Source organism: Gopherus flavomarginatus, chromosome 5 (genome assembly GCF_025201925.1).
Source record: "Gopherus flavomarginatus isolate rGopFla2 chromosome 5, rGopFla2.mat.asm, whole genome shotgun sequence".
Lineage (NCBI taxonomy): Eukaryota > Metazoa > Chordata > Testudines > Testudinidae > Gopherus > Gopherus flavomarginatus.
This window is the reverse complement of record NC_066621.1, coordinates 141,107,379-141,133,709: the sequence shown is the minus strand read 5'-3', so window position 1 is coordinate 141,133,709 and position 26,331 is coordinate 141,107,379. Positions and strand designations below refer to the sequence as shown.

General features: G+C 44.4%; 1 protein-coding gene across 1 annotated transcript in view; it reads right to left on the bottom strand.

Moving 5' to 3' along the window:
- The window catches only part of KIF26A (kinesin family member 26A), a 146,210-nt gene that overhangs the window by 75,642 nt on the left and 44,237 nt on the right, over positions 1 to 26,331 (bottom strand). The window contains exon 3 of the mRNA XM_050954076.1: positions 23,182 to 23,682. Within this exon, the coding sequence (XP_050810033.1) occupies positions 23,182 to 23,682 (501 nt within the window). The remainder of the gene's footprint in view (positions 1 to 23,181; positions 23,683 to 26,331) is intronic.

Sequence of the window (26,331 nt, the reverse complement as noted above, 5' to 3'; positions counted from 1 at the left end):
CTCAGATGCTCATGCTCCAAAACGTCTGTTAATCTATAAGGTGCCACAGGATTCTTTGCTGCTTTTACAGATCCAGACTAACACGGCTACCCCTCTGATACTTGACAATATAGGATGTTTCAGTCATCTGAAATACTACTATGACATTTACAACTAATTAGCTAAAATAAATTCAGAAAAAGGAGACAGCCTTGTAATGCAGCACAAATGCAATTAAATACTCCCTGGGATGCCACCAAATGTTAAATTCTAGACCACCACAGATGAAGTTTTAGAACTATTTGCTACACAGACATGCTAGTGCGTCCACACTTACATTCAATACCTCAGCGTTGTCACATTCTGAAATATCCAAACTGAGCTTCTCTCATCAGAGTGGGAGGGGCAAAATTCTTCAGATGTCAAGCAACTCCTTTCCAGTCAGTCACTTCACACCAGAAGTGCTGCATGGAGTTTCATCAAGGGCCCAATTTTCAAAAGTGCTAAATCCATCTTGACAGGTTCTGGGCATCCGCTATTCCCACTGAAGTCTAAGGATCTGATGCTTACAGAGTTTGGGTGGAGGGGTTTGTTAAGTGGTTAGTGCTTTTCCTTATAACAATTCACTAAAAACATTTTTATAGACTGATTTAGGAAACTTGAGTCCAAGAAAGAATCTGCCTGAAGGCAATCCATACAGTCCATGTAGACCCTTTTTTACTACAAATTAAAATTACAGGGCCAAAGCCTGGTCCCCATTGAATTTCACAGAAATTTCTTCATGGAGTCCTATAGAACTGGGATTTATGCAACAGTGTTTTGTGGCTAGCAGGAGAATCAGACCTTTAAGTTACAGATTATTACAAAAGAAGCAAAGATTTATGAACTACTGGACTTTCTGTGCAGCCACTTCTTAATCTAAAACTAAAAGTGAAATCTGCACAGCTAACTTGATACTTCATGGAATTTCAAGGCAACAGATAACAGAGATTTATGACGACTCAGTAGAATCTGTTGACTGGATAACCTTTTTTTGCATCACATTTCAAATCTTACAGTAGATCGCATCTCTTAAAAGCTATTCATTTAATACAGCTCTATTGCTGAATGAGATATTTTTATATCTAATATGCATATAATGAAAGTGGATTTCTCATTCCTTCTTTGAAGCTATTATAGCATGTGGCCCTATACAGATAATGGACAACACTGCAGATATATACCACCAACTCTTACCCCTTTCAAAATCCACAGGCCTAAACTTCCAAAACTGCCTAGTGATTTTGGACACTTCAAGTTTTTGAGTCCCCAATTTGAGAAGCCTTAATGGGACCTGATTTTCAGAGGGTCGATGCTCAATACTTTCTGAACATCAGTCCCTCCAAGCAGGGGCAGATCTAGACATTTCGCTGCCCCAAGCGGGGCGGCGTGCCACGGGGGGCACTCTGCTGGTCACCGGGAGGGTGGCAGGTGGCTCTGGTGGACCTCCCGCAGCGTGCCTGCAGAGGGTCCGCTGGTCCCACGGCTCCGGTGGCCCTCCCGCAGGCACGCCTGCAGAATGTCCACCAGAGCCGCGGGACCAGCAGACCTTCTGCAGGCACGCCTGCGGAAGGTCCACCAGAGCCGCGGGACCAGCAGACCCTCTGCAGGCACGCCTGCAGGAGGTCCACCGGAGCCGCCTGCCGCCCTACCACTGACTGGTAGAGCGCCCCCTGCAGCATGCCGCCCCAAGCACATGCTTGGCGTGCTGGGGCCTGCAGCTGCCCCTGCCCCCAAGGGGTCTCCAGTTCAGCACACAAAAGCTGCAGTGACCAAAACGTCACTTTTGAAAATTTAGCCTGCAGATTCCTAGTAAGTGAAATGATCTTACTCTTTGCTCTTAGAGAGAGATTTATATCAACGAACGACAGGTGGGACTCAAAGGAGAGTGCACTCATTCTTGGAAAGGAAAAAAAATGAGAACGAGGCATGCACAATAAATTAATCAGTGAAATAATGTATTTAAAGACAATCCATACCTTTCCATTAAGTCTTTAATTACTCAATTAGTATTCTTAAACTCAGAGGTAACATCAGTTTTGCCATATATTGACAGAGAAAAACAAAAAGGTTCTTCAAAGCTTAGGATTCCTTTCAAATAGTGTTTGCACCACCCTGAGTGAGCATGGCCCCTGTGGGGTCCCAGAGCTCAGGCTCTAGCCCAAGCCGGAATGTCTACACTGCAATTTTACAGCCCCATAGCCTGAGTGCAAGTCAGCTGACACGGATCAGCTGCAGGTGTTTGCAGAATAGACATACCCTAAGTGACTTAGGAGCCTAAATTCCACTTTCAATTAGACTTAGGAGCCTAAGTCCCTAAGTCAGTTTGAGTATAAATCCCAACCTAAGTTCCTAAACCTCTTTGAAAATGAAACTTAGGCTCCTAAATCAGTTAGACATTGTGACGCTGAGCACAACAAAGCCTAAATACCTTTAGAAATTTGGGCCTTAGGCTCTTTTTAAAATGTTACCTTAAGGGTCAGATTCACTGCCCAATGATAGGTGGAAGTCTTTTCACAGATAAACTAACAAGCATTGAAGCAGACCCTAAAAGTGCTTTATTAGTGTTAGAGAACAGTAAACATTACTAGTGTTTGGCACTAGAAGTGATCTGCTCCTGAAGTGCTGATTCTAATTAGGGATTGACTTCCCATTCCTTGGCTCTGCTGATGGGTCACAGGAGACCAGAACTGATTGCAATGAGTGCTTCATGCAGGGGCAGACTCAGCATCTGCACAGCAGGGAATGCTCCCAACAAAGATGGACACTCACAACCGCCCAGGGAGCCTTTTAGAGATAATGTTTTCTAACTAGGTGTGAAGCAAAGAGGGAGGGGAGGGAAGGGACAGAAAGGGATGGTGGCAATATGATTGGGAGAAAGAGGCAAGGGGGGGAGGAGGGGTTTAGGGAAGGCAGAGAACAGGAATGTGTTTGGTGTCTATAGTTCTGCTAGCAAAGAAATTCTCTAGGCCATTCTCTGATAAGCAAGTAGAGAGGCACAAATGGAGCTGGGGAGGAGAGAGAAGCCAGAGATGAAAGAGGAAGGAGAGAAAACAGAAAAGAAACAGCAAGGATGAGGAAAGGTAGACTGATGCACAAGTAAGTTCTGCCAGTGCCAGCCATCAGAGAAAAGAAGTGCTGCTGATTCAAAGAATGCCAATTCAGGCATTAGGAAATAGAGCAGGTCCGAGTCACTCGCCCTGAGGTAGGAAAACTAAAAACAAAAAACTTGAGGAACCTCCCATTCACTGCAATTTGTCACAAATAACAATTTCAGACTAATTTCAGCTATGGGCCCTGAAGGATTAAAGCAAGATAATGAAAGAAGGGGTTGCTTTTAAATCGTGAGAATTACCTCATCCACAGTGCCCTTCTGAAAGATGTATTTTGAAAATATCATTTTCCAGGGGAATGGGAGCAGGTTTGTTGATTGTTAGGGCCTTTTTTTAAAACTACACAAGTCTGCACAAGGAGATGACTTCAATAGGCTGCTGAAAGGGAACTGTGCCTTCGCTGTTTACTAAATTTTCATAAATCATTCATGATCAAGTGCAGAAATCACAACCTTGTCATTATAATGTGTTACTGACTGCACTGAATATTTTAACTGCCATACGCTTCTGCTCCACAAGATTAATGGTTCCTTATAAGAAAATTAAAACCTTAACCCTTTGGAAACTGAATAATCCTCAAGGGAGAGATTTCCGCAACTGCTCAGCATTGCATTTAACTCCGCTCCCTTTACAAGTCACACATGCATTGACTTCAATGAAAGCAGAAGCAGGCCGATACTTTTGAAAAATCTTACCCCACGTGTTTCACACTTTGGGACTGGCTGCCATTCAGGGATCTTATAGGCATCTCTAGAAGGTGCTGTGGCAGGGGAGAAAGCTGGCCAGTGGCTGGAGCAACCAGGTCGGGACTCCTGACCTAACCTGCCCTCTTGCTGTGAGGAACCTCTCTTGGCCTGTGCAAGACCTGCTAGATCCCAGAGCCAGTCATGAAGACATGCAAACAGCAAAGTCACAAACAGTGCTCTTTGGCCATGGTGCTCCTGTGGGAAGTCAAATTTTTTCAGATGCGAATAGTGGCAATAAATTTTGTTTTCTTAAATTAGAAGACTGAAATATGACAGCGATGGGAGCCTTAAGGAGAGTATGGGGTGAGCACCAGGAACCTAGGAGCGTGGAGAGGTGAAGAAACTGAGGCACCCTAGCAATTCTTGCATAGCCTCAATGTTGTGCTCGTACATTCTTACACATCCCACCCAATCTCTCACCCCAGTTAGCAGCAGAGGAGAGTTGGGATGGAGCTGCTGTGAGGGTTTCTATCTATCTTAGGTATTCATACGGTACCAATCATAGTAATAGCCAGATATCAATCACTACAATAAAGAGTTTTAAAAAGACTAATTCAGAATTGATGGCTCAAATTCCAGCTACTTGTCTTCTTTAATGTGTTTGAAAAAAGTCCTTGTAATTCTTTACACGACACCAGGGAGCAGGCTGGTTTAAGGGCATAACAGGCAGTTCCACTGAGGCAGAGGTAAAGGTTTTCCAGCAGGTCTGTTGAAGCAGGTGGAAGATATGCTCCTGGGTGCCCTGAGTCCATCCATCATAGATGGGGAAAGAACTAGTGAGGAGATAGCTAAGTGGACAGGCAGGGAGGCAATCAGAATCAAGTGGGGAGGGATTAGCAAGCGAGGGGGTAGGGAGTGAGCGGCTGTTCCAGTTTGCTTCAAGGGGCAGAACAAGTCAAAGATGGCGTTACATGTTCCCACCCCTTACTCTGCAGGTACATTCACTAGGGTTCTGGAGCACCAGGGAACTGAGCCCTTTCTCTGTATACGAATACATGGATCAGTGCTCTCTACTGTGACCATATGGCAGGAGCTCAGGAAACATCTGCATAGTTTTAAATACATCAGACTTTTCCAAAAGTACATTGTAGCTAACTTCACAATACAGTATATTAGATATCCAGGTACATAAGATTTTGTCTACCTATAACCAAATTAAGAAACAATTACAGCTCTAACAAGCTCTTATTAATAAAAATTTGAGGTCCAAAGCCAAAAATTCAGCCAGAACGTTTCCAGTCTCTGGACACTGACCTTTGTCCATTGTTTCACAGATGCCAAGGCCAGAAGGGACCATTGAGATCATTCAGTCTGACCTCCAGGATAACACAGGCCACAGATTTTCCCAGAAATACCCAAAAAGCCAGCCTGCTGTTGCTGTGCTCCAGTGGAACAGTAATTCTAAAATCATGTGCATAAACTGGCACTGGGGACAGAGAAGAAACAACAGTTGAGATATAAAAGCTTACACAGATGAAGAGAGAAGGACAAATAAATGTGTGGATAATAAAATAAAGGTAGAAGAAAACCAGAAAGGAAAATCCCAAGAAAAACGGATGGAGGTATGAGAGAAAGGAAACAAATAGGATTTCTAAACATAAAAACCAAAGGTAGCTTCATATAGGAGAGAATATAAAAAAGTATAAAAAGGACACAAATTAAAGTGGATGGGTCCAATTGTCCTCTCACTTAATGAAGTTTTACATATATGTAACTCTACTCACATTAATGGAGTTATTCCTGATTTACACCAGCATAAGTGAGATCAGAATTGGACACAGTTTCCTTTCCAAACACTGAGCCAATCTTGCAACAATTCTGCATGCAGAATTCCAACACAAGACGATGCAGATTTTGTATGTGGAGCTCTTGCAGGATTGGGCCTGTGGTTTTGCATTGGGGTCAGCGGGTTCTTTTCCCCTTTAATCCAATACGTTCCACTTTAAAACTACAGTGGTGACAGCTAATTAAATTGTCAAAAAGCCTGGCCTAACAAGTTTTCATCTTATATATAAGCTACTGTTTGTACAAGAAATAATGATAAATAATTTTACCCAAAAGCAATTCACGCTAAAACTCTATGACCTACTACCATTAACTGGAACAAATATGACGTAAACCACTATATGGGTAATTCTCAGAGTGTAAACCCTCCTTTCTCCCAAGCAAGGATGAAAGGGTGCACACAGCTTGGAAGTGAAATTTCTCCCTTTCAGATTGATATAAAAGTACCATGAAGTAAATGCCCATTTGAACTGAAACATGTTTGGGATAAACTTTTTACTAGTATGTTTCCACTGGGACTTGTTATAAGCCAGTAGGGTCGTTTCTAACTAAAATACATTACTGTGGCTGTTTTACAACCTGCAGCAGTGGTGTGGTAACACGACTGCCATCTCCAGTAATTTGTGCCTAAACCTGCAGTGTCAGCCTTTTATGTGCATCACATGCTCTCTGTGAATCAAATACAGAATTATCCCCAAAAAAGGTGCCACTGCTAGCTACAAATGGAGTTTAACACACCTCACTATTGTTTCACTTTGAAAATTACACCAGGAAAATCAGCAGAGAGGTAGAATTTAGTAGAAATAGGAGGGTCTGTCCACCATCTCACACTGCAGTGCATCAAGCTACCTCGCAGGAAACTCAAATTCATGAGCAAACTCAGGGCCCTCAGAATTTGGATTAACCTTAGAGCTTGAGGGCTCAGTCCTTGCACCCACTGAAGTCACTGGGAATGTTGTAACTGAATTCAGTATGTGCAGGATCAGATGCTGAGAGCACAGAAGCGGGGCCTGATTCTTCACGATCATGCACTTTGGGCCAGATTTATGCCTTTGCTGGTGCAGGAATGGAAAGGAGACAGCTTGTGTCTGCCTTTGCTTAGGGTAGTGGTCCTCAACCTTTTTGGCTGGCAAGTGCCAGCCAAAGGACCACTGCGGCAGTGGGGCACCCGCCGAAATGCCGCCTAATTTCGGCAGCGATGCCTCTCGATGATGTTGCTTGCCATCAACAAGCAACGTCATCAAGAGGCGTCCCCGCCAAAATTCAGGAGCGACGCCTCTTGATGACATCACTTGTCAACGGCAAGAGGCGTGAGTGAGAGGCGTCCCCACCGAAATTCGGGGGCGACGCCTCTCAATGACATCACTTGTCGACAGCAAGTGGCGTCATCGAGAGGTGTTGCTGCCGAAATTTGGGAGCGACGCCTCTCGATTACATCACTTGTCAGCGACAAGCGTTGTCATCAAGAGGCGTCCCCGCCAAAATGCCGCTGCGGCATTTCGGCATGTGCTCTCCCAGGGGCCAGGACATGGACGCATTAAGATGCTCCCGTGGGCTCCATGGCACTCACAGGCACCGCATTGGGGACCCCTGGCTTAGGGTCTATGGGGGCTATTCCTGCCCCTGGCACAAGCTAGGGCAGCTCTCAGGGCTTGTGCCTCTGGTTCAGTGATCCCTCCTGTGCTCTGCAGGGTTCACAATGTAGTTTAGGGGGGTGCAGGGGGGCACTGCTCCCCCAAACAGAGGAAAGGCGTGGGGGGGGTCACGTGCCATTCACACACACACACACACACACACCCATTTCTGTGAGTACAGAGCTTAGGGTTGCCAACTTTCTAATAGCACAAAACCAAACACCCTTGCCCTGCCCTGCCCCTTCCCCCCAATCATTCCATCCCCCATTCTCCCCCATCCTCACTCACTTTCACCGGGCTAGGGCAGGAGGTTGGGGTGAGTGCTCCAGCTGGGGCCAGAAATGAGGGGCTCGGAGTGCAGGAACAGGTTCAGGGCTGAGGCAGGGGAGGTTGGAGTGCAGGAGGGGGTGCGGGCTCCAGCTAGGGGTGTGGGCTTTGGGGTGGGGCCAACAATGAGGGGTTTCAGGTGCAGGAGGGGGCTCAGGGCCGGGGCAATGGGTTAGGGTGTGGTGGGGGAGGGAGGATAAGGCTGCAGGCTCTGGGAGGGAGTTAGGGTGCTGGAGGGGGTTAAGACCTGAGGCAGAAGGTTGGGCTGTGGGAGGGGGTTCACGGCACAGACCCCAGCCAGGTGGTGCTTACTTCAGGCAGCTCCCAGTCGATAGCGCAGTGGAACTAAGGCAGGTTCTCTGCCCGCCCTGGTTCTGCGCAGCTCCCAGAAGCGGCCAGCAGAGGGACTCGGGGGCTCTGCACACTGCCCGCCCCCACACACGCCGCCCCCTCAGCTCCCATTGGCTGCAGTTCCCAGCCAATGGGAGATGCAGAGCCAGCATTCAGGGCAGGGCACTGCATGGAGCCCCTGTGGCCACCTCTATGCCTGGGAGCTAGACATGCCTGCTGCTTCTGGCAGCCATGCGGACCCAGGGCAGGCAGAGAACCTGCCTTAGCCCCGCTGCACCACCAACTGGACTTTTAGAGGCCTGGCCTTCGAAAACCGGCACCTGGCAACCCTAGCCAAGCTGTCCTGCACGGCTTGCTCTGTTCTACCTGAGTGGGATAGGTGAATGAGGGGGGCTCTGTGCTTCCCATGCTGCACCTCCCCCTGCTCCAGCATGCTTTGGCACGGAGGGGGCGGGACAGAGCACCAGTTCTCCTGTGCTCTGGGTCCCTGTCTCGGCAGCTGGATGCCAGCTCCTGGGCCTAGTGCCCACCGCTCTACTGTACAAAGATGAATGCCTGCAGAGGGGCAGGAGGAAGAAAGAGAGGAGAGGATGGGGAAGAGAAGAAGATACAGGAATGGGGGAGGGAAGAGCAGAGCCAGGCACGTGGAGTCCCCTTATTAGCAGCCACCGCCGCCCCAGCAGGGAGGTGGTCACAGCCGCACCTCATCAGCAACATGGCTGCAGCAGCCGGTACTGGGGTGGCTGTCAGTAGTAGCTGGGGCTCCCCTGTTAAGACGTCAAATTCCCGCAAACCCGCCCCCAGCACCAGCATCCCAGGTACCACACCAGGCATGGGAGAGAGCCAGTGAGCTAAGGAAACTGGCTTCAGTATTACTCCCGGGGGAATTCTGGGCCAAAAAATTAAAAATTCTGTACACAATATTTTTAAATTCTGCAAATTGTATTTGTAAAAATAACACTACATAATCATGCTTGTTACAATTATTTTGGTAATTTATTTCAAAATACCTGTCAGCAAGTATGTCTGTAACAATCTAAACACACACAACAATTCCCCCAGGAGCAGAGCGTTAAAGAAACTCCTATGACAATCCAGTTCCCGTTTCTTTGCCCCCTTCCCACCCAGAGCCCACCCGGGGGGCCAGAGACGCAGAACTCTCCCCCAGAATGGAGCCGCGGCAATCCCCCACCCAATACACCCAAACTCCCTCCCCCTGAGATCAGCCGTGGGGTACCCCCAGCCCACATATCTGCACCTCCTCCCTCCCAAAGCCCAGCCATGCCCCTCCATCTCAGACACCCTCCCCCTACAGCCCAGAGCCCAGCCGTGGCCCCAGCCAGCCTAGATACCCTCCCCCTACCACCCAGAGCCCAGCTGTGGTCCTGCCCACCCAGACACCCTCCCAATACCACCCAGGGATCCAGAGGGAGAAACAGCCTGTTGCTGGGTCCCAGGCTTGTGTGGAGTTTCCTTCGAGCCATCGACTCCTTCCCTCAGGGCATGCTGGGAGCTGCAGATGCTAGGAATTCTCTACTCTCTCCCTCTCCCGTACCCGCGGCAGTATATTCTATGTGCGAGCTAGTCTCTGCCAAGTCCAGCAGCCTGTAGTGGCAGCCAGCAGCACTGCAGCCCATTTCTGTGCGGGAAAGGAAATTATGCACAAATATATTAATTTCTGCAAAATTCTGCATTGCGCAGTGGTGCAGAATTCCCCCAGGAGTGCCAGCATGCGCATATGTGTGCATGCATGTGCATGCCCACTTCCCACACACCAATACAGAAATCAAATTATGCCTATGGCAGGGGTGTGGGGCTGCCACAGTGACTACTCCTTATCCATCCCCTGAAATGCCTGCTTCTCCGCTAGCCAGCCCACATCCCTGCTTTGGAATGCCGCTGATGCCAGAGCTGCTGCAGAGGTTCCTCTCCAGGGCATTCCCTGGGGAGGAATGGCTATGCCTGTCCTGCAGCACTGAAGATAGCACAAACAGACAATCAGGCACTGAGGAATCTAGCCACTCATGCAAAGTGAGTGTAAAACGCTACCATTCTCATTCAGCAGCATTCTACCGCCACTTCAGACAAGTGTAAATGGCCACACCCAGTGGAAAATCAGCTCTGTACCACTCAGTATCCAGAGGAAGCTCTTTCTTACCTCTACCAGAGAATTAACACATTGTCAAATAAACTCTGAGAAACCTGTGTGCCCTCCACAAACCTAGCACACTGAGATTTAGGTTCACAGAGGAAAAGGCAGCCCCAAATGAAAGGAATCCCTGCTGGATCTTCTCCCTGTTAAAATCACCACTTTGTGGGGGATGGATTCCAAACAGCCTCAGTAGGGTAAACAAAGCCTATGCTTGAATAACTGGGATCCATCTGCCACAAGAAAACACTAGAAAAACCCTCACCTGACAAGTTTTATCAACACACACTAGAAATGAATGCAGCTTCCCAAAGCCAAAATGAGGCTGCTCCATCGCTCACTATGTTTTAAACTACCACTTTGGTCACAATCAAAAATGGAGTGTTTACCAAAATCTACAGCCCAGGGTTTCTTGGCTGACTCCCTTGACCAGGGCCAGCTCTAGGCACCAATTAAGGAAGCAGGTGCTTGGGGCAGCCAATATCAAGGGGCGACACTCGGTCGCTACTGGAGCGGCACATCCGAACGAAGGACCTGCCGCTGAAAGTGGAGAGCCGCGATCGCACTGCCATGGCCTTTTTTTTTTTTTTGCTGCTTGGGGCGGCAGAAAACCTGGAGCCGGCCCTGCCCCTGACTACACTGACAGAAGTCGATAGTTGAAAGCAAAGGGAGGCATTTTCAAGCCTATAATAATATACATTTACATCAGTTTAGGATTTGTTTTCCCCACATAAAACAAATCAGAGGAAAGGCCCTTCCATTAGTGCAAACTTCCAATAGCCTGACATTTCTTTAAGGGAAGGGAAGAAAGATGGTCATATATGCAAGGCACAGAACTTTGAATCACGAGACCTGAGGTGGCCTGCCTCTGGCTCTGCCCCAGACTTCCCATGTGATTTTGGGCAAATCACTTAATCTCGCAGTGCCTCACTCCATCTGTAAAATGGAGATCACGATACTTTCCTACCTGAGAACATCCTCATTAATATTATGAGGCGCTCAGATATTCTAATGAGTGGCATAGAGATACCAATAAAGAAAATAAAAGGCAAAAATGGGAGACACTCATTCCTAATTTCTATTTTGATCATGATTGGGCCTGTGTGTTAAATTTAACTACTTCAAAGAAAACAATTTTAGGGACCAACCTTCCTGTCAGGTACCAGAGTACATGCCACTGTTCAGCTAGTATCATGCTTAAAAATGTACAAACTCTGGCCATCTCAAGGGAGAATTGGGCCCTTAGCACACACAAATCTACTAAACAAGGCTCTGTGACAGGCCTAAAATTTATGCTGCCATCTGGGCTACATGCATGCTGACTCCTCACTAAGTCAGTCTACCCAAGGGAGTTTGGTCAGTAGGCAAAGCCATAAAAGAGAAAGAACACTGGAGTTCCAAGTCAAAGGATGGACAGTTCATATGCATGCAGTGCAACTCCTTTATCATCAGTGCCCTCCTTATTTACCCCACTGGAGCCAAGCAGCTTGTGGACTTTATTACAGCCCAAGAGCTCAATTAACACAGATACACAGCAATTTAACAGTTCTTGATCAGAGTTTTGCTGGGTTTTTTTAAATCAGACCAGTGTCTTTCTAACCTTGGTATGTTAGCAGGCAGTGTGGGAATTCCGATCACTGGAGAGTGTCAAAAGCAATGCAAGGGATCACCGCCAATACATGGATGGACAAACCGGTCCTTCCCCACTCAGTCTTCAGAGAAAGAGTCCCTTCCCCTATCTATCCCCTATCTATTCAACTATTTACAGGGCCCTCACCACCATCCTATCTGAGCTCCTACCATGATAAATCACTTTTAGTTTGAGGTGACAGAATGGGTGTTGAGCCACTTGGTAATAGTGATCATAATATAATTAAATTTAATATCCCTGTGGCGGGGAAAACTCCACAGCAGCCCAAAACTTTAGCATTTAATTTCAGAAAGGGGAACTACACAAAAAATGAGGAGGTTAGTGAAACAGAAATTAAAAGGTACAGTACCAAAAGTAAAATGCCTGAAAGCTGCGTGGAAACTTTTTAAAGACATCAGAATAGAGGCTCAACTTAAATGTATACCCCAACTTAAAAAAAAAAAAAAAAAAAAAAGAGCCCCATGGTTAAACAACAAAGTAAATCCGTTAAAAAGTGGAAGATAAATCCTAATGAGGAAAATAGAAAAGTGCATAAACTCTGGCAAATGATGTGTAAAAATATAATTAGAAAGACCAAAAAAGAATGTGAAGAACAGCTAGCCAAAGACTCCAGAAGAAATAGCAAAAAAATTTAAATACATCAGAAGCAGAAAGCCTGCTAAACAACCAGTGGAGCCACTGGATGACTGAGATGCTAAAGGAGCACTCAAAGACAATAAAGCCATTGCGGAGAAACTAAATGAATTCTTTGCATCAGTTTTCACAGTTGAGGATGCGAGGGAGATTCCAAAACCTGAGCCATTCTTTTTGGGTGACAGATCTGAGGAGCTGTCCCAAACTGAGGTGTCTTTAGAGGAGGTTTTGGAACAAATTAATAAACTAGACTGTAATAAGTCTCCAGGATCTGATGGTATTCACCCAATAGTTCTGAAGGAACTCAAACGTGAAATTGCAGGACTTCGGTCATCTGTAACCTATCATTTAAATCAGCTTCTGTACCAAACGACTGGAGGATAGCTAATATGATGCAATTTTTAAAAAGGGCTCCAGAGGTGACCGTGGCAACTACAGACCAGTAAGCCTCATTTCAGTACCGGGCAAATTGGTTGAAACTATCATAAAGAACTGTCATGGTACAAATCCCCACTCTGAACCTTAGCGTCCAAAAGATGGGCTACTAGCATGAATTCCTCTAAGCTCAATTACCAGCTTAGAACCTGTAGCGCTGCCACCAACCAGGAATTACATTGCCTGGTACACTCTGGTCCCCCCAAAACCTTGCCCGGGGACCCCCAAGACCCAGACCCTCTGGATCTTAACACAAGGAAAGTAAACCCTTTCCCTCACCGTTGCCTCTCCCAGGCTTCCCCTCCCTGGGTTACCCTGGAAGATCACTGTGATTCAAACTTCTTGAATCCTGAAACAGAGAGGAAAATTTACCTTCCCCCCTCCTTCTCTCTTCCCCTCTCAGATTCTCCCTGAGAGAAACAGTAATCCTAACACAGACAAAAATCAGCCTCTCTCTCCCTCTTCCTTCCTTTCTCCCCACCAATTCCCTGGTGAATCCAGACCCAGTCCCCTGGGGTCTCACCAGAATAAAAAAACTATTAGGTTCTTAAACAAGAAAAGCTTTTAATTAAAGAAAGAAAAAACAGTAAAAATTATCTTTGTAAATTTAAAAAATGGAATAGGTACAGGGTCTTTCAGCTATAGACACTGGGAATACTCTCCCAGCCTAAGTATTCAAGTACAAATTAAAATCCTTTCAGCAAAAATACACAATTAACTACTTCCAGCCAAATACACATTTGAACTTCTTCCAACCAAATACACATTTGCAAATAAAGAAAACAACCATAAGTCTAACTCGCTTTATCTACCTAGTACTCACTAGTCTGAATCTATAAGAAACTGTACCAGGGAGATAAACCTGGTTGCACATCTGATCCCTCTGAGCCCCCAGAGTGAACAACAACCAAAACTAACAGCACAGCACAAAAACTTCCCTCCCTCAAGATTTGAAAGTATCCTGTCCTCTGATTGGTCCTCTGGTCAGGTGACAGCCAGGCTTACTGTTCTTGTTAACCCTTTCCAGGCAAAGAGATATAAAGTACTTCTGTGCTATTAACTTTTCTTATCTGTTTATGACAAGAACAAAATTGTCAGACACATAGATGAACATAATTTGTCGGGAAATAGTCAACATTTTTTTATAAAGGGAAATCATGCCTCATCAATCTACTAGAATTCTTTGAGGGGGTCAACAACCATGCAAACAAAGGATATTCAGTGGATATAGTATATGTAGATTTTCAGAAAGCCTTTGACAAGGTCCCTCGCCTAAGGCTCTTAAGCAAAATAAGCAGTCATGGGATAAGAGGGAAGGTTCTCTCATGGATCGGTAACTGGTTAAAAGATAGGAAACAAAGGGTAGGAATAAATGGTCAGTTTTCAGAATGGAGAGAGGTAAATAGTGATGTCCTCCAGCGATCTGTACTGGGCCCAGACCTATTTAACATATTCATGAACGATTTGGAAAAAGAGAAACCGTGAGGTGGCAAAATTTGCAGATCATATAAAACTACTCAAGATAGTTAAGTCCCAGGCAGACTGCAAAGAGCTACAAAATGGCAGATGAAATTTAATGTTGATAAATGCAAAGTAATGTACACTGGAAAACAGAATCCTAACTATACATATACGATGGGGTCTAAATTAGCTGTTACCACTCAAGAAAGAGACCTTGAAGTCATTGTGGATAGTTCCCTGATATCATCCACTCAATATGCAGTGGCAGTTAAAAAAGCAAACAGAATGTTGGGAATTATCAGGAAAGGGATAGATAATAAGACAGAAAATATCATATTGCCTCTATATAAATCCATGGTACGCCCACATCTTAAATACTGTGAGTAGATGTGGTCACTCCATCTCAAAAAAAATATATTGGAATTGGAAAAGGTTCAGAAAAGGGCAACAAAAATGATTAGGAGTATAGAATGGCTTCCGTATGAGGAGAGATTAATAAGACTGGGACTTTTCAGCTTGGAAAAGAAAGGCGAGTAAGGGGAGATATGACAGAGGTCTATAAAATCTTGAGTGATATATAGAAAGTAAATAAGGAAATGTTACAAGAGCAAGAGGCCACAAATGAAATTAATAGGTAGCAGGTTTAAAACAAACATGAAAGTATTTTTTCACACAACACACTGTCAACCTCTGGAACTCCTTGCCAGAGGGTGTTGTGAAGGCCAATACTATAACGGGTTTCAAAAGGGAACTAGATATATTCATGGAAGATAGGTCCATCAATGGCTATCAGTCAGGATGGGCAGAGATGGTGTCCCTAGCCTCTGTTTGCCCAAAGCTGGGATTGGGTGACAGGGCATGGATCACTTGATGATAACCTGTCTGTTCATTCCCTTTGAGGCCCTGCCATTGGCCACTGTTAGAGGACAGGATACTGGGCTGGATGGACCTTTGGTCTGACCCAGTATGGCCGTTCTTATGTAAGTCAGAAAGGAAAAATGTACTGCTGTGTGTTAGGACAAGGGATTTGCTCTGTGAATCCTTTGATGTCACTCCCTCAAACCTGATTGCAAACATATGGCAATTGGGCAAGGCAGGATGACTCCATCCCCTAGGACAAGGTCAAATTTGGGCAGCCAGCCTTCATGGTTGCACAGCTGGGGAGAGCTTTGGAAGCTTTGGAGAGTCAAACTTAAAAAGAAGAAGGGCTAACTTTGGAGAAGAACTAAATATAAACTCGAGATAAGCCATATCTTTGTGTAACACAGTTAAGAAATATACATGGATTTACTTCTCTAAAAGTGTTTTATTTTTAATCTTACAAGTACTACTTTAAGATTCAAGGCAAGCATCTAATTATTGATTCTTAGTTACACTGGGAAATTACCTCATCTTAGTCTTAAAATTCTATTTATAAGCCTAATAATCTCATCATTGATTACTGTGAGTGTATTCTAATTATAAATCCATTATCTCCCCAACAATGAAATAAGATCAATAATGCACATAAATGAAAAAGGAACTTAAATGCATACATTAATGCCATTTCAACTAGCATTATTTTATACATCATCTAGAACCATGCTACAACATTAACAATAATATGATAAATCTTTTTCAATTAACATAATTGATTTAGCACTATGTTCTGTAGAGCGGCAATAAATTCCACTAACTATACATATATGAAATTCATGAGAAGTCTAGGTGTTCTAGCTACATACTGTCAATTCTCTATTTTTTTTAAATTCAAGTGCTGGAACAGTTATTTTGTAATGGCTTTTTATGTCCAAGTTTCAATAACTAAACAAAAAAAAAGGGGGGAAAAAGTGTCTACTACCACAGTGTTTCTGTCCAGGTTGCATGGCCCTGATATGTAACATAGCATTCCACCACTCAGGGATGCCATAATTCTAGCACTTAGGTGCTGGGGCAATGGTGCATTTCACAGGCCTTTCAAAGAGTATGTTAGGGATTCAAGCCCCACATTAGACAAATGAAACAATTTTGTCCCATCTATAAAATTATTTTTCTCCCATCAAGTACATCCACCAGTCCAGGCTCAAGACTACTTGGTTGAGTCCTCCCAGGTCTGAAAGATTTTTTTCTGGTGTAAACACTGACAGACCCTGATCATCGGCAGGTGGGATCAAACCTGGGATCTCGGGAGCTAAGTGCTTGAGCCTCTACTGAATGATCTAAAAGCCATACGGCTCTTAGCTAAGTTGGTAGAGCAGACTCACTAATCGCTCTCTAAATGGTCTCAGTGCTACTAGATGGGACAGAACACCACAAACAGGTGTGTGGGTTACACTTGCTCCAAGCACTCAGGTAAAAGTCGATGATTTATAGATGACTCTGTCAATCCAGCTAGATTATTATATTGCACTCACCTCTGAAGAAGGGTGCATATTGGAGACTGACCCTAGGAGACAGCTTCCAAATAGCCATAAGCATATAAATAGTAAGTAAGTATATAAATAGTTACAAGTGCAGCAATTAGAGGGAGAGATCAAAGAAGGAGAGAGGTGAAGGGGCCTCTAAACTGGTGGATGAGCTAGACACAAAACCAATAAACAGCCAAGATAAAACTGTCCTGTTCGTAAGGTCCACATATCCACCTATCAAAAGCCTTATTATCACTTTGACTTGAGGGGTAGGAACAAAGATAGTTAAGTAAACCAAAACTGAGAACAAAAGGCTAATACTGGTAGCCTGCAGTACACAGTATTCAAAAGTAGAATATTCAGACAATGAAATGTTGTTGTAATGCTTGGTGAATGACCAACGTATAAGCAAAGTAACAGCTTTGCAAATGTCAATAAGAAATTCTATTCTGACAATACTGTTACTACGATCCTATTGGAAATACCACTACAGTCTTAGTGGAATGGGCTTAAATGCTTTGAGGCCTCATTCCGTTACAGCCAATGTAAAACTCCTTCATATCCAAATTAAGCCAATGTGAAGCAGTGACCTTCAGACCTTATGGGATGAAAAAAGTTTGGGGTTTTAGATTCTGTTCTAAAAAATGTGATATTTGATGACCTTTCTGAGGTCCAGACTCTGAAGCTGGATTTTTTTCTCATGGGGAAGATTGTAAAAAAGGGAGTGAGATGTTCTGATCAAATGAAATGATTAGCTGATCTGGAGATGATAAAGGTGCGAACTTGCATATCCTGTCTAGGTAGAGAGGGATATAATGGCAGCATCCTACACACCGTAGTGCTTGGAAAAGTAAGCGGAGTCCCCTTCGAGTAGTAAACAGGTAGGCCTGCATTTGTGGGTGTGTCTGTTTAAGGCTGAATTTTGAACCTGAGATGATCACACAAACTGATGCTGTGCTTTCCCCTAAAAGTGAAAATATCAGATCACAGCAGAAAAAATAACTTTATGTTTAAAATCTTATTCTTTTCAAGCTAATCTCATGATTTTGGAGGGGTCTGAATCACGATTTTTGAACATGTAGTACTGGCAATAATGTTAACCCACTGCCATCCTTTGCCTTCTGCATTTGTTGAAGTAGCACACTGCTGGCATGACAACAATCCCTATGTTCTGCTATAAGAGGATCAAGAAGGGAGATTTTTCCTACCTGTAGGTCAGGTTTCTGTCTCAGAACACTCAACAACCTGGACCAATAAAGGTCAGTTAGCCAGCCAGCAAAAAAGATTTTGAAAATTCATTTAAAAATCCTTTCAATATGACATTTATCAATGTATAACAGTAACTGCTGGAAAATAAATCTTGTCATTCCCATATTTTTCACAATTGATTACTTTTTAGTAATTTCACTAAGGAAAATAAAAGTCACCATCATTACAAAACAAACAGAATAAAAGAAAGCTAATGAAGGGCTAAATCCCATTCAAGCAAATAGGAGACTCTTGCCTGAGAATTCAAGGACAGACTTTGAATTGTGATTAAAATAACCAGGCCAGATTCTCAGATGGGGTAAATCAGCATAGTTCCTTTGACTTCAATGGACCTATACTAATTTACACCAGCTGAGGATCTGGCCATGCCTGGCCTGATCTAGTAAGGTACTTAAACACATGCATAACTTTAGACATATGAATAATTTCATCTACTTCAACTGGACTACTCATGTGTTTATCAATAGGTATGTGCTTAAGCACTTTGCTGAACAGAGGCCTATACTTGGCCATGTTATTTTGCATGTTATTTCTATTTTTCTAATAGTCCAATTTTCCAGTTCTCCCACTGAATTTTTTAAAGCAAACGAGAACAGCAGTTCTCAACCGTGGGGGGGGGGGGGTCCTGTGGCCCCCTGGGGGTCCACAAGGCCTTTCAAAAGGGGCCACAGCACACGCCCCCATGCCAGCAAGGCTGAAGCCAGGAGGCGCAGGGCTAAAGCTCAGAGACCCGAGCCCTGGTGCTCCCTGTGGGGCAGAAGCCCTGAGCCCATGGGCAGAGTTGGGGACATGGAGAGCATTCCCCCGCCCCCTTCCAAACTGCAGGGCAAGAGCATGGAAGTCCCAGGGAAGCTCCAAACCTCTCCCAAGACCCTGCCTCATCTCCTCTTCCCGCTCCCTGGCCAGGTCGGAGGCGGGAAGCTGGAGCCAGGCAGTGCGGGGTAGCTGCTGCTCTGGCTGATGCCATGGAGCAGGCAGCAGCAGCAGCATTCCCTTGTCTCCTGCTGGTGCCCCAGGTTGAAGCCTTTCCTCTGCTCCTAGCCCCCTTTGCTCTCGCACAGGCAGCCGGTAAGAGCACCCCCCGGGGGGCATCTCCATGGCTGGCAGACCCCTCTGGGAACAGGGACTGCCAGGAACTCCCAGCACACAGCCCCTAATACCCATCTCTCTACACTCTGAGCTACGCCCTCCCTGCACCGTGAGCTATCCTCTGCCCACACATAGCCCCTAGCCAGCCCCTCTGTGCACCTTGAGCTACCCCATCTGCACACAGCCCCAGCTACCTCCTCCCTACCCAGTCTCCACACAACCCCAACTACCCCCTCCCTGCACCTTGAGCCACCCAGTCTACACCACAGCCCCAAGCTACCCCATCCCTGCACCCTAAGCTGTTTTCTAACTTTTTGAGCTAAGCCCCCCACTTTTGAATTATAATTTTTGGTTGTGTGTGTTCTTCCCCTCCCCCTGCCCCAACCCTGCCAACCCAGACAAGCTGGGTGGCCTGCTGAGGTGAGTCAGGGGATGGAGGTGGCACTCCCTCCCTGGACCCTGCCATGCGGCGGTAGAGAGCCCTGCTGGCCCCTGCCTCTTCCCACACACAAAAAATAGAAGTCAAACTAAGCCTATGCCCAAGCCCTCCTCCCAGCTCCTGCTAGGCCCTGGAGTTTTATAGCATGTTGAGGGGGACCGCAGAGAGAAAAAGGTTGAGAACCTCTGAACTAGAAGATGCTAAAGATTTAAGAAGCTGCAATATTTTTTGCAATATAACCGGTACCATTTGTTTCTATTCAAATCCCATGTCACATTGGTTATGTTTTGGTATAAAATGCAAGGAAAAACAATTTGCTGTAATGTTTTTTACTGCACTTGGGATAGCTACATTAACCAGTTTAATGTAGTATATAAATACACTTACCCGAAAATGTACAGAAAAACATAACTTTTCAAGAGTCAATATATTTGCAAGTTTCTAAAAGGTTTATGTATATTTACATTGATTTATTAGCATCCTGACCAAATTCCAGCATAGGCAATCACATTTGGCATACCTAAACTTCCCATGCAGTTCTTCATTCCTATCCTAAACTTTTGTGTAGTGATACTGTGCATTGCTGGACCTTTGTCATGTTTCACCCCTGAGGTGAAATTGTATTCTATTTGTTAGCTTTGAGATAAAAAGGGCTATTCAAAATAATAATCACACACTTCAACAGCCAGACACGAATCAATTGTCTTAAAGTTATATCACCCCAAAAGTTGTTCACTAGCTGTCCAAACTACTAATCATCTTTAGCTGGTCAGTAGTTTTTTTAACCATTGAACAGAGAGCAATTGGATGAAGCAACTGATTACAAGATCTTATCTCAAGTGAATTGTATCTGCATCTTTTGAACCTTATTCCCTACGTTTTCCCACCTACGTTTTATTCTGCCCTGGTTCCCAAACGGTTTTTCCTAATATTTGATCCTGCAGCACAAAACATTATAATTTACACAGCACCCAAAGTCTGCTAGATGCTTTAAAGATGCATCTCTGTCCCAAAAGTTTACAATCTGAGTTCCATCCCATATAAAAACTGCTGCAATGACCCCAAACACTGCAGCTCACGGGTGGGCATTATTGTGCAATACTTTGAGTTTGAGAGGGGGATTTAGGAGGGAACACTTTAATTTGAAGATTACTGTAAAATATTCATAATTTTTCTATCTCCCATACAATACTTTTTACTATATTGTCCTTGAAATTGGTGGTATGGAAAACATATTTGTACATAATGGATCTCATAATGCTTTGTGGGGGGGGGGGGGAGGGATAGCTCAGTGGTTTGAGCATTGGCCTGCTAAACCCAGGATTGTGGGTTCAGCCCTTGAGGGGGCCACCTAGGGATCTGAGGCAAAATCAGAACTTGGTCCTGCTAGTGAAGGCAGGGGGCTGGACTCAATGACCCTTTGGGGTCCCTTCCAGTTCTAGGAGATAGGTATATCTCCATTAATTTCTATGACAGGGTCCCCAACACAGTGCCTGCGGGCGCCATGGCACCTGCCAGGGCGTCTAAGTGTGCCCATATACTGGCTGGCAGACAAGCATGTGCCAAAATGCCACCAACAAGCAGTGTCATTCAGAGGCATCACCACTGAAATGCCAATTTTCAGCAGCAAAGCCTCTGGATAACGCTGCTTGTCAGCAGCAACGCCCATTGACGTTGCCGCTTGTCAGCGGCATTTCAACAGATGCTCATCCTCAGTGGCTTGTCATCTGGCGCCCATCAGACAAAAAAGGTTGGGAACCACTGCTCGATGGGGGCTCTTATCTGTAATCTTGAGGGGTTACCCCTCTGCCACAGACTTGCTGTGTGACCATGAGCTAGTCACTTAGCCTCTCCATCACCCAGTCTTTAAAATGGGGATAAGACCCAATTCACATGCTCTACCGAGTTGAGTGTTAATTCATTAATACATGTAAAGCACATTGAGCTCTTTGGATAGAAAGCTACTACTTAGTGTAGTAAACGCATTATTTCAAGAAGGATCCTCTCTTATGCATCCTGTATATCAACTAGAGATGGCCAAAGGTCAGAATTTCCAGAATTTTAGCATTTCAAAATTTGGTTTCACTCCAAAACATCTAATGATCCTTTCTGGTCTTAAACCCTATGAATCCACATTTTTCAAAATTTTCTCACAGTCCATAAATCTTGCAGAAGTTTCATTTCAAAAACAGGAATACATGGTGCTTTCAAACAAAGTGTTCTCCCCAGGACAGGCAGCTGCTGACTGAACTTCACATTCTTCTCGTCTCCCTGCCGCTGGTCCATTCCATCTGGCTTGAGACTAAGGAACCCCTGGGGTCTCAGCCCTCAGGCAGTCCACATGGAGGGACTGCCATGGAGCTGCAGACCCTGGAAACCTGTCCCAGAAGCTCCAGGCTCCTGGCTCTGCAGTAATGCACTTGGAAGCCATGACACCCTCACAGCAGAAAGGCTGAAAACCTCTAAGGCCAAGTACGGCGGGGGTGCCCGAGAGCCATGAACCCAAGAAGCCTGGAGTCCCCAGCTGGGCAGTCTGCATGCCAGGACTACCTAGCAGCCCATCAGGCAAGATTGAAGGGAACCAGGCAGATTTCCCCAGCAGGCTCCAGCCTCTTCATTTCATCACTCTCCTGTGACATATACAGAATTTGAAAGACAGCACACCATTATACACAATATTGTCTAGACTTCTACCTGGTATTCAGATTGGCCTTCTATATAATACCTTTCATTCATACAGCACCTTTCCATGCAGAAGTTCCCAAGGTGTTTTAAAGACCCAAATAAGCTAGTTTCTGCTTTTTATTTTTTATCACTGTAACTATATGGTAAATCCATGACTGTCTGAGGCAGCAAGCCGGGGGTGGGGCGGTGTGCCAGTTGCTGTGAGGGCACCAGTCAGGGAGCCTTCAGCGCGTTTCTGCGGAGGTCCGCCGGTCCCACGGCTTCAGCAGCAATTCGGCGGCGGGACCTCCCACAGAAACCCCGCCGAAGGCACCCGGACTGCCGTGCTTGGGGCAGCAAAAAACACAGAGCCACCCCTGGGTAAATCCATCTGACTTCCATGGCGATACTGCAGATTTACATCAGGGCAACTGAGATCAGGATCTGTCTGTATAATCATTTCACCCACCACGGAAAGTCAGCCCCCTCTAGGATGCAAACACAGTAGCCCTTCTGTAACCGCATCATTACAAAGCAGTGTTTTTAGAAGGCAAAGTGTCCTGCTGAACTTGGAGCTCAATCAGCTGAAGCTACCAAACAAATTTAGGCCATGATTATGTGCAAGGATACAGTAGTATGCCAAACTGAATCTGAAATCTGTCCAGAGCCAACAGCTCCAATCTTGCATTATACTCAGAATCATGAGTCAAATTCATCCTTGGTATAACTCCCCTGAAGTTTATGGAGTTATGCCATGGATGAATTTGGCCATTGGTGTTTTTTAAACCTAGACACCTGGTATGTGAAAGTTAAGGTCATCTATTATAGGCAAAGCTGAAATGTGTGCAAAGAGATTTGCAAGAAGGTTGTTCTATCACCTGAGATCAGAAGCAAATTAACTGTTATGTACACTGGAAAAAAACATTTTAAAGCTCCTTTCAACTCTAATTTCTCGAGACATGGTTCACAGTAATTTGAGCTGATTCCCTAAAAAACTAATAATCATTGTATCTGAGTTGCCAGTACTTACTAGACAAGCTTGGGGAAGAAAGCTGTTCACCCTGGAGATACTCCACATCCCCTCAAGGTATTGTTGAGCCTGGATAGTCACGGAGCTCAAAGCACCACTGAGGCCGCTGGGAGCCACAGTTACTTGAACACTGGAGTTTGGAAAACTGCTTGTGCCTTGAGGCCATCCAAGTCCCTTCTTTCTCTCTGGCCCAGAGAAAAGGTTTGTTGATTTTCCAGACTGTCTGCCCACCTGCCCAGCAACAAGCGGCAAATCCCTTTGGGATGACACAGTCACCATCCTTGGTAAGACACTGGTCACTCCTCCAGAGCTTTGAGGGAGGCTGGGTACTTCTCGATAGCTGGCTTTATTAAGGGTGTGGATCATTTGAATGGCTTCCTGCTTCAGCTGATTCAGGTGGGTGGCGCAAATTTCACATCTGCTCTCTCCTTCGTTCCTGTTTTTCTGTAAACAGTCAGGCACTTGAAGCTTATCAAAAATTAAAGCTGACAATCTTGTGTCCTAAAGACAAAAAAAAAGTAGAAAAAAGAAAATCAGTCCAAGACAAACACAGAAAAAGGAAATACAGTCCACAACTCACTCTTCATCCTTAGCGGTACTTACAGTGAAGGTATCTTGCTAACTCTTCGGCTTCAGCTGAGTACCCTGCCAGACTCACAGCCCGTAACTGATTAATCAGTCATAAGCAGCTTCATTTGTATAATGCCCAGCATGAAAATTATTATCAGAGTTTAACAGTGGAACTTGTGGTGCACTTGATAACTACTCATCTACTTACCCTCCTAATTAACTCTTCTTTTGAAATGTGCCCATGTTTTTCATGCTCAGCAACAACGTTGTTTCTGGTGCAGACCCTACTAATATCATAATGCATTTCAAAGGCATGCAATCATCTTAAACCCATGAAAATTAGACCTCAGAGCACTAAACAGATTAAAGCATGACTTGGTAAATGTTTTGTGGTCCTTGCCCTCAGTGTTGAATAATCAAGCAGCATCAGAATTAGTTTACCTGATACTAACCGCAGTTGGCTCCTCTGTTAGTTGGGAACTACATTTCTGAAAATTGTGATCTATTGCGATGGCAATATTTTCTTACGCTACAACTGCTTTGATGAAAAAAAAATACATTTGGAGCCTACCGCAACCTTCAGAGGTGGGCATGCCAAGAAGCTGATTTGAAAGCAACACCTATTTTATTTCCACTGAATAAGCTTTTCTCTTTCAAAATCATTTCATGCCTGTCCAGACACTTAAAAACCCATCGCTGTGCTTTCAGTTCAGAGATACAGTAATCTATCTCCTAAAACACGCGACTGCCTCTCCTCCCTAACAGACTATTCTAAGGATTAGGGAAGAGATTAAATCCAGCTCTGTTGTTAATCTGCTACCAATACCTAATGCTGTGCAATGAAACTGACCAACTTCAAGCACTCATGTTGAGCTCTCCAGACAATTAAAGTTTTAATGAAATATCACAGAGCAAGCCAAGGTTTATTTGTTTAATTAAAAAAAAGTGAAAAAATGTTTAATTTGCTTGTTAATGATGAGGGCAGACAAAGCTAGTAACATAGCCACATCGTGTGTGCTTACAGTATATCCAGATTAGAACACTTTAAAAAAAATGCGTTACTTTATGCTAAGCTGTGATTGCTCTCAAGGAAATGAACAGCTTACTAGAAGTCCAACTAATTCTATTTTTAATTATAATATACATCAGTAAAAACTGTTTTTAAAAATCCTGGCATTGATATTTTTGCTTTGCGTATTATTCTCTTCCAAGTGAGCTATTTCCCTGCAGTTTGAATTTAAAAAGTCCGAAAACACTATTTAACAACCCAGGCAGAATCTTAGACTTGATTTCATTATCGTCTGCTGGAGTACTCTTGCCATGTTTTCTTAAACATATCTCACAAAATACAACACTGCTGTTGACAGAAGCTGTTAAGAGTGTATTTAGCATCACTCTGTTCATTAGCTAATATCATTAACTATCGTACTTCTTTTCATTATGCTCCTAAATTATTGTCCCTTGAATGAATATCTAAACACTGATACTTCTAAGCCTTGGAAATAATAAAGTATTAGTGCCTATGGCACTACACCATTAGAATGAAAAAGAAGTTCTCTTGCTACTGCTTGAACAATTATTTCCCCAGTACACTGTATTAGTAAACTGACTTATGGATTCAAATAAAGGCGCTGCTTTTACTTTGGCTCCTCTCCTTTTATGAAGCTTGACCCTAGTAAAACTATCTTTTGAAGTTACAGGGATTGCTCACAGTCATGACAGAGGAAGCCCTTCCCCTCCCCAATCTACTGAGAGATTATAACACATAGACAAAGAACCCTGGATCAGGCAGAAAGGAGCAATTAATATTTTAGGATCTTCTAATCCACCCTGAAGCAGAAATGAACCCTGACAAATAGAAAATGAAAAATATAGTTTCTCTAGGGCCAATCCTGCACACACTACTGAGTGCTGTAAATACTGTAATACTGAACATACTCTCACTGTCTACTAAGAAAACCAAATGGTACTAAGCTCAGTAGTACTGGATAGAACTCTGGACAAAACCTAGGGTGACCAGATGTCCCAATTTTATGGGACGGTCCTGATATTCGGGGCTTTTTCTTATATAGGTTCCTATTACCGCCACGCCCCCCAGTTTTTCACACTTGCTATCTGGTCACCCTAGCCAAACCCCACAAACAATGACACACCTGATTAGATTTACTCACGTGAGTAGTTCCACAAAAAACACATACTTTCCAGGTATAGTGCTACTTAGTTCTCTTAAGAGCCAACACTACATCTGTGGGACTAATCATGTGAATAAAGTTAAGCCCAAGCATAAGTGTTTCCAAACTCTGGGATTATGTGACTAATAGGGCAATGCTAAAATGCTATCAAATATTTAAAATAAGCAAATTATTACATGAAAATGTTTTCTGATAAAAAAATGTACTTCTGATGTAAAGAAATCAGTAAGCTTAATTCTGCTCTTCCTTACACCTAGTTTCCAGCAGGGTAACTATTGACCTCAATAGACTTACTCCGGATTTAAAACAGTGTAAGAGAGAACAGAATGAAGCCCATCATGCATAGATATGTGAAGTGATTGATACAAGTTCAATCAAATGTGCAAAG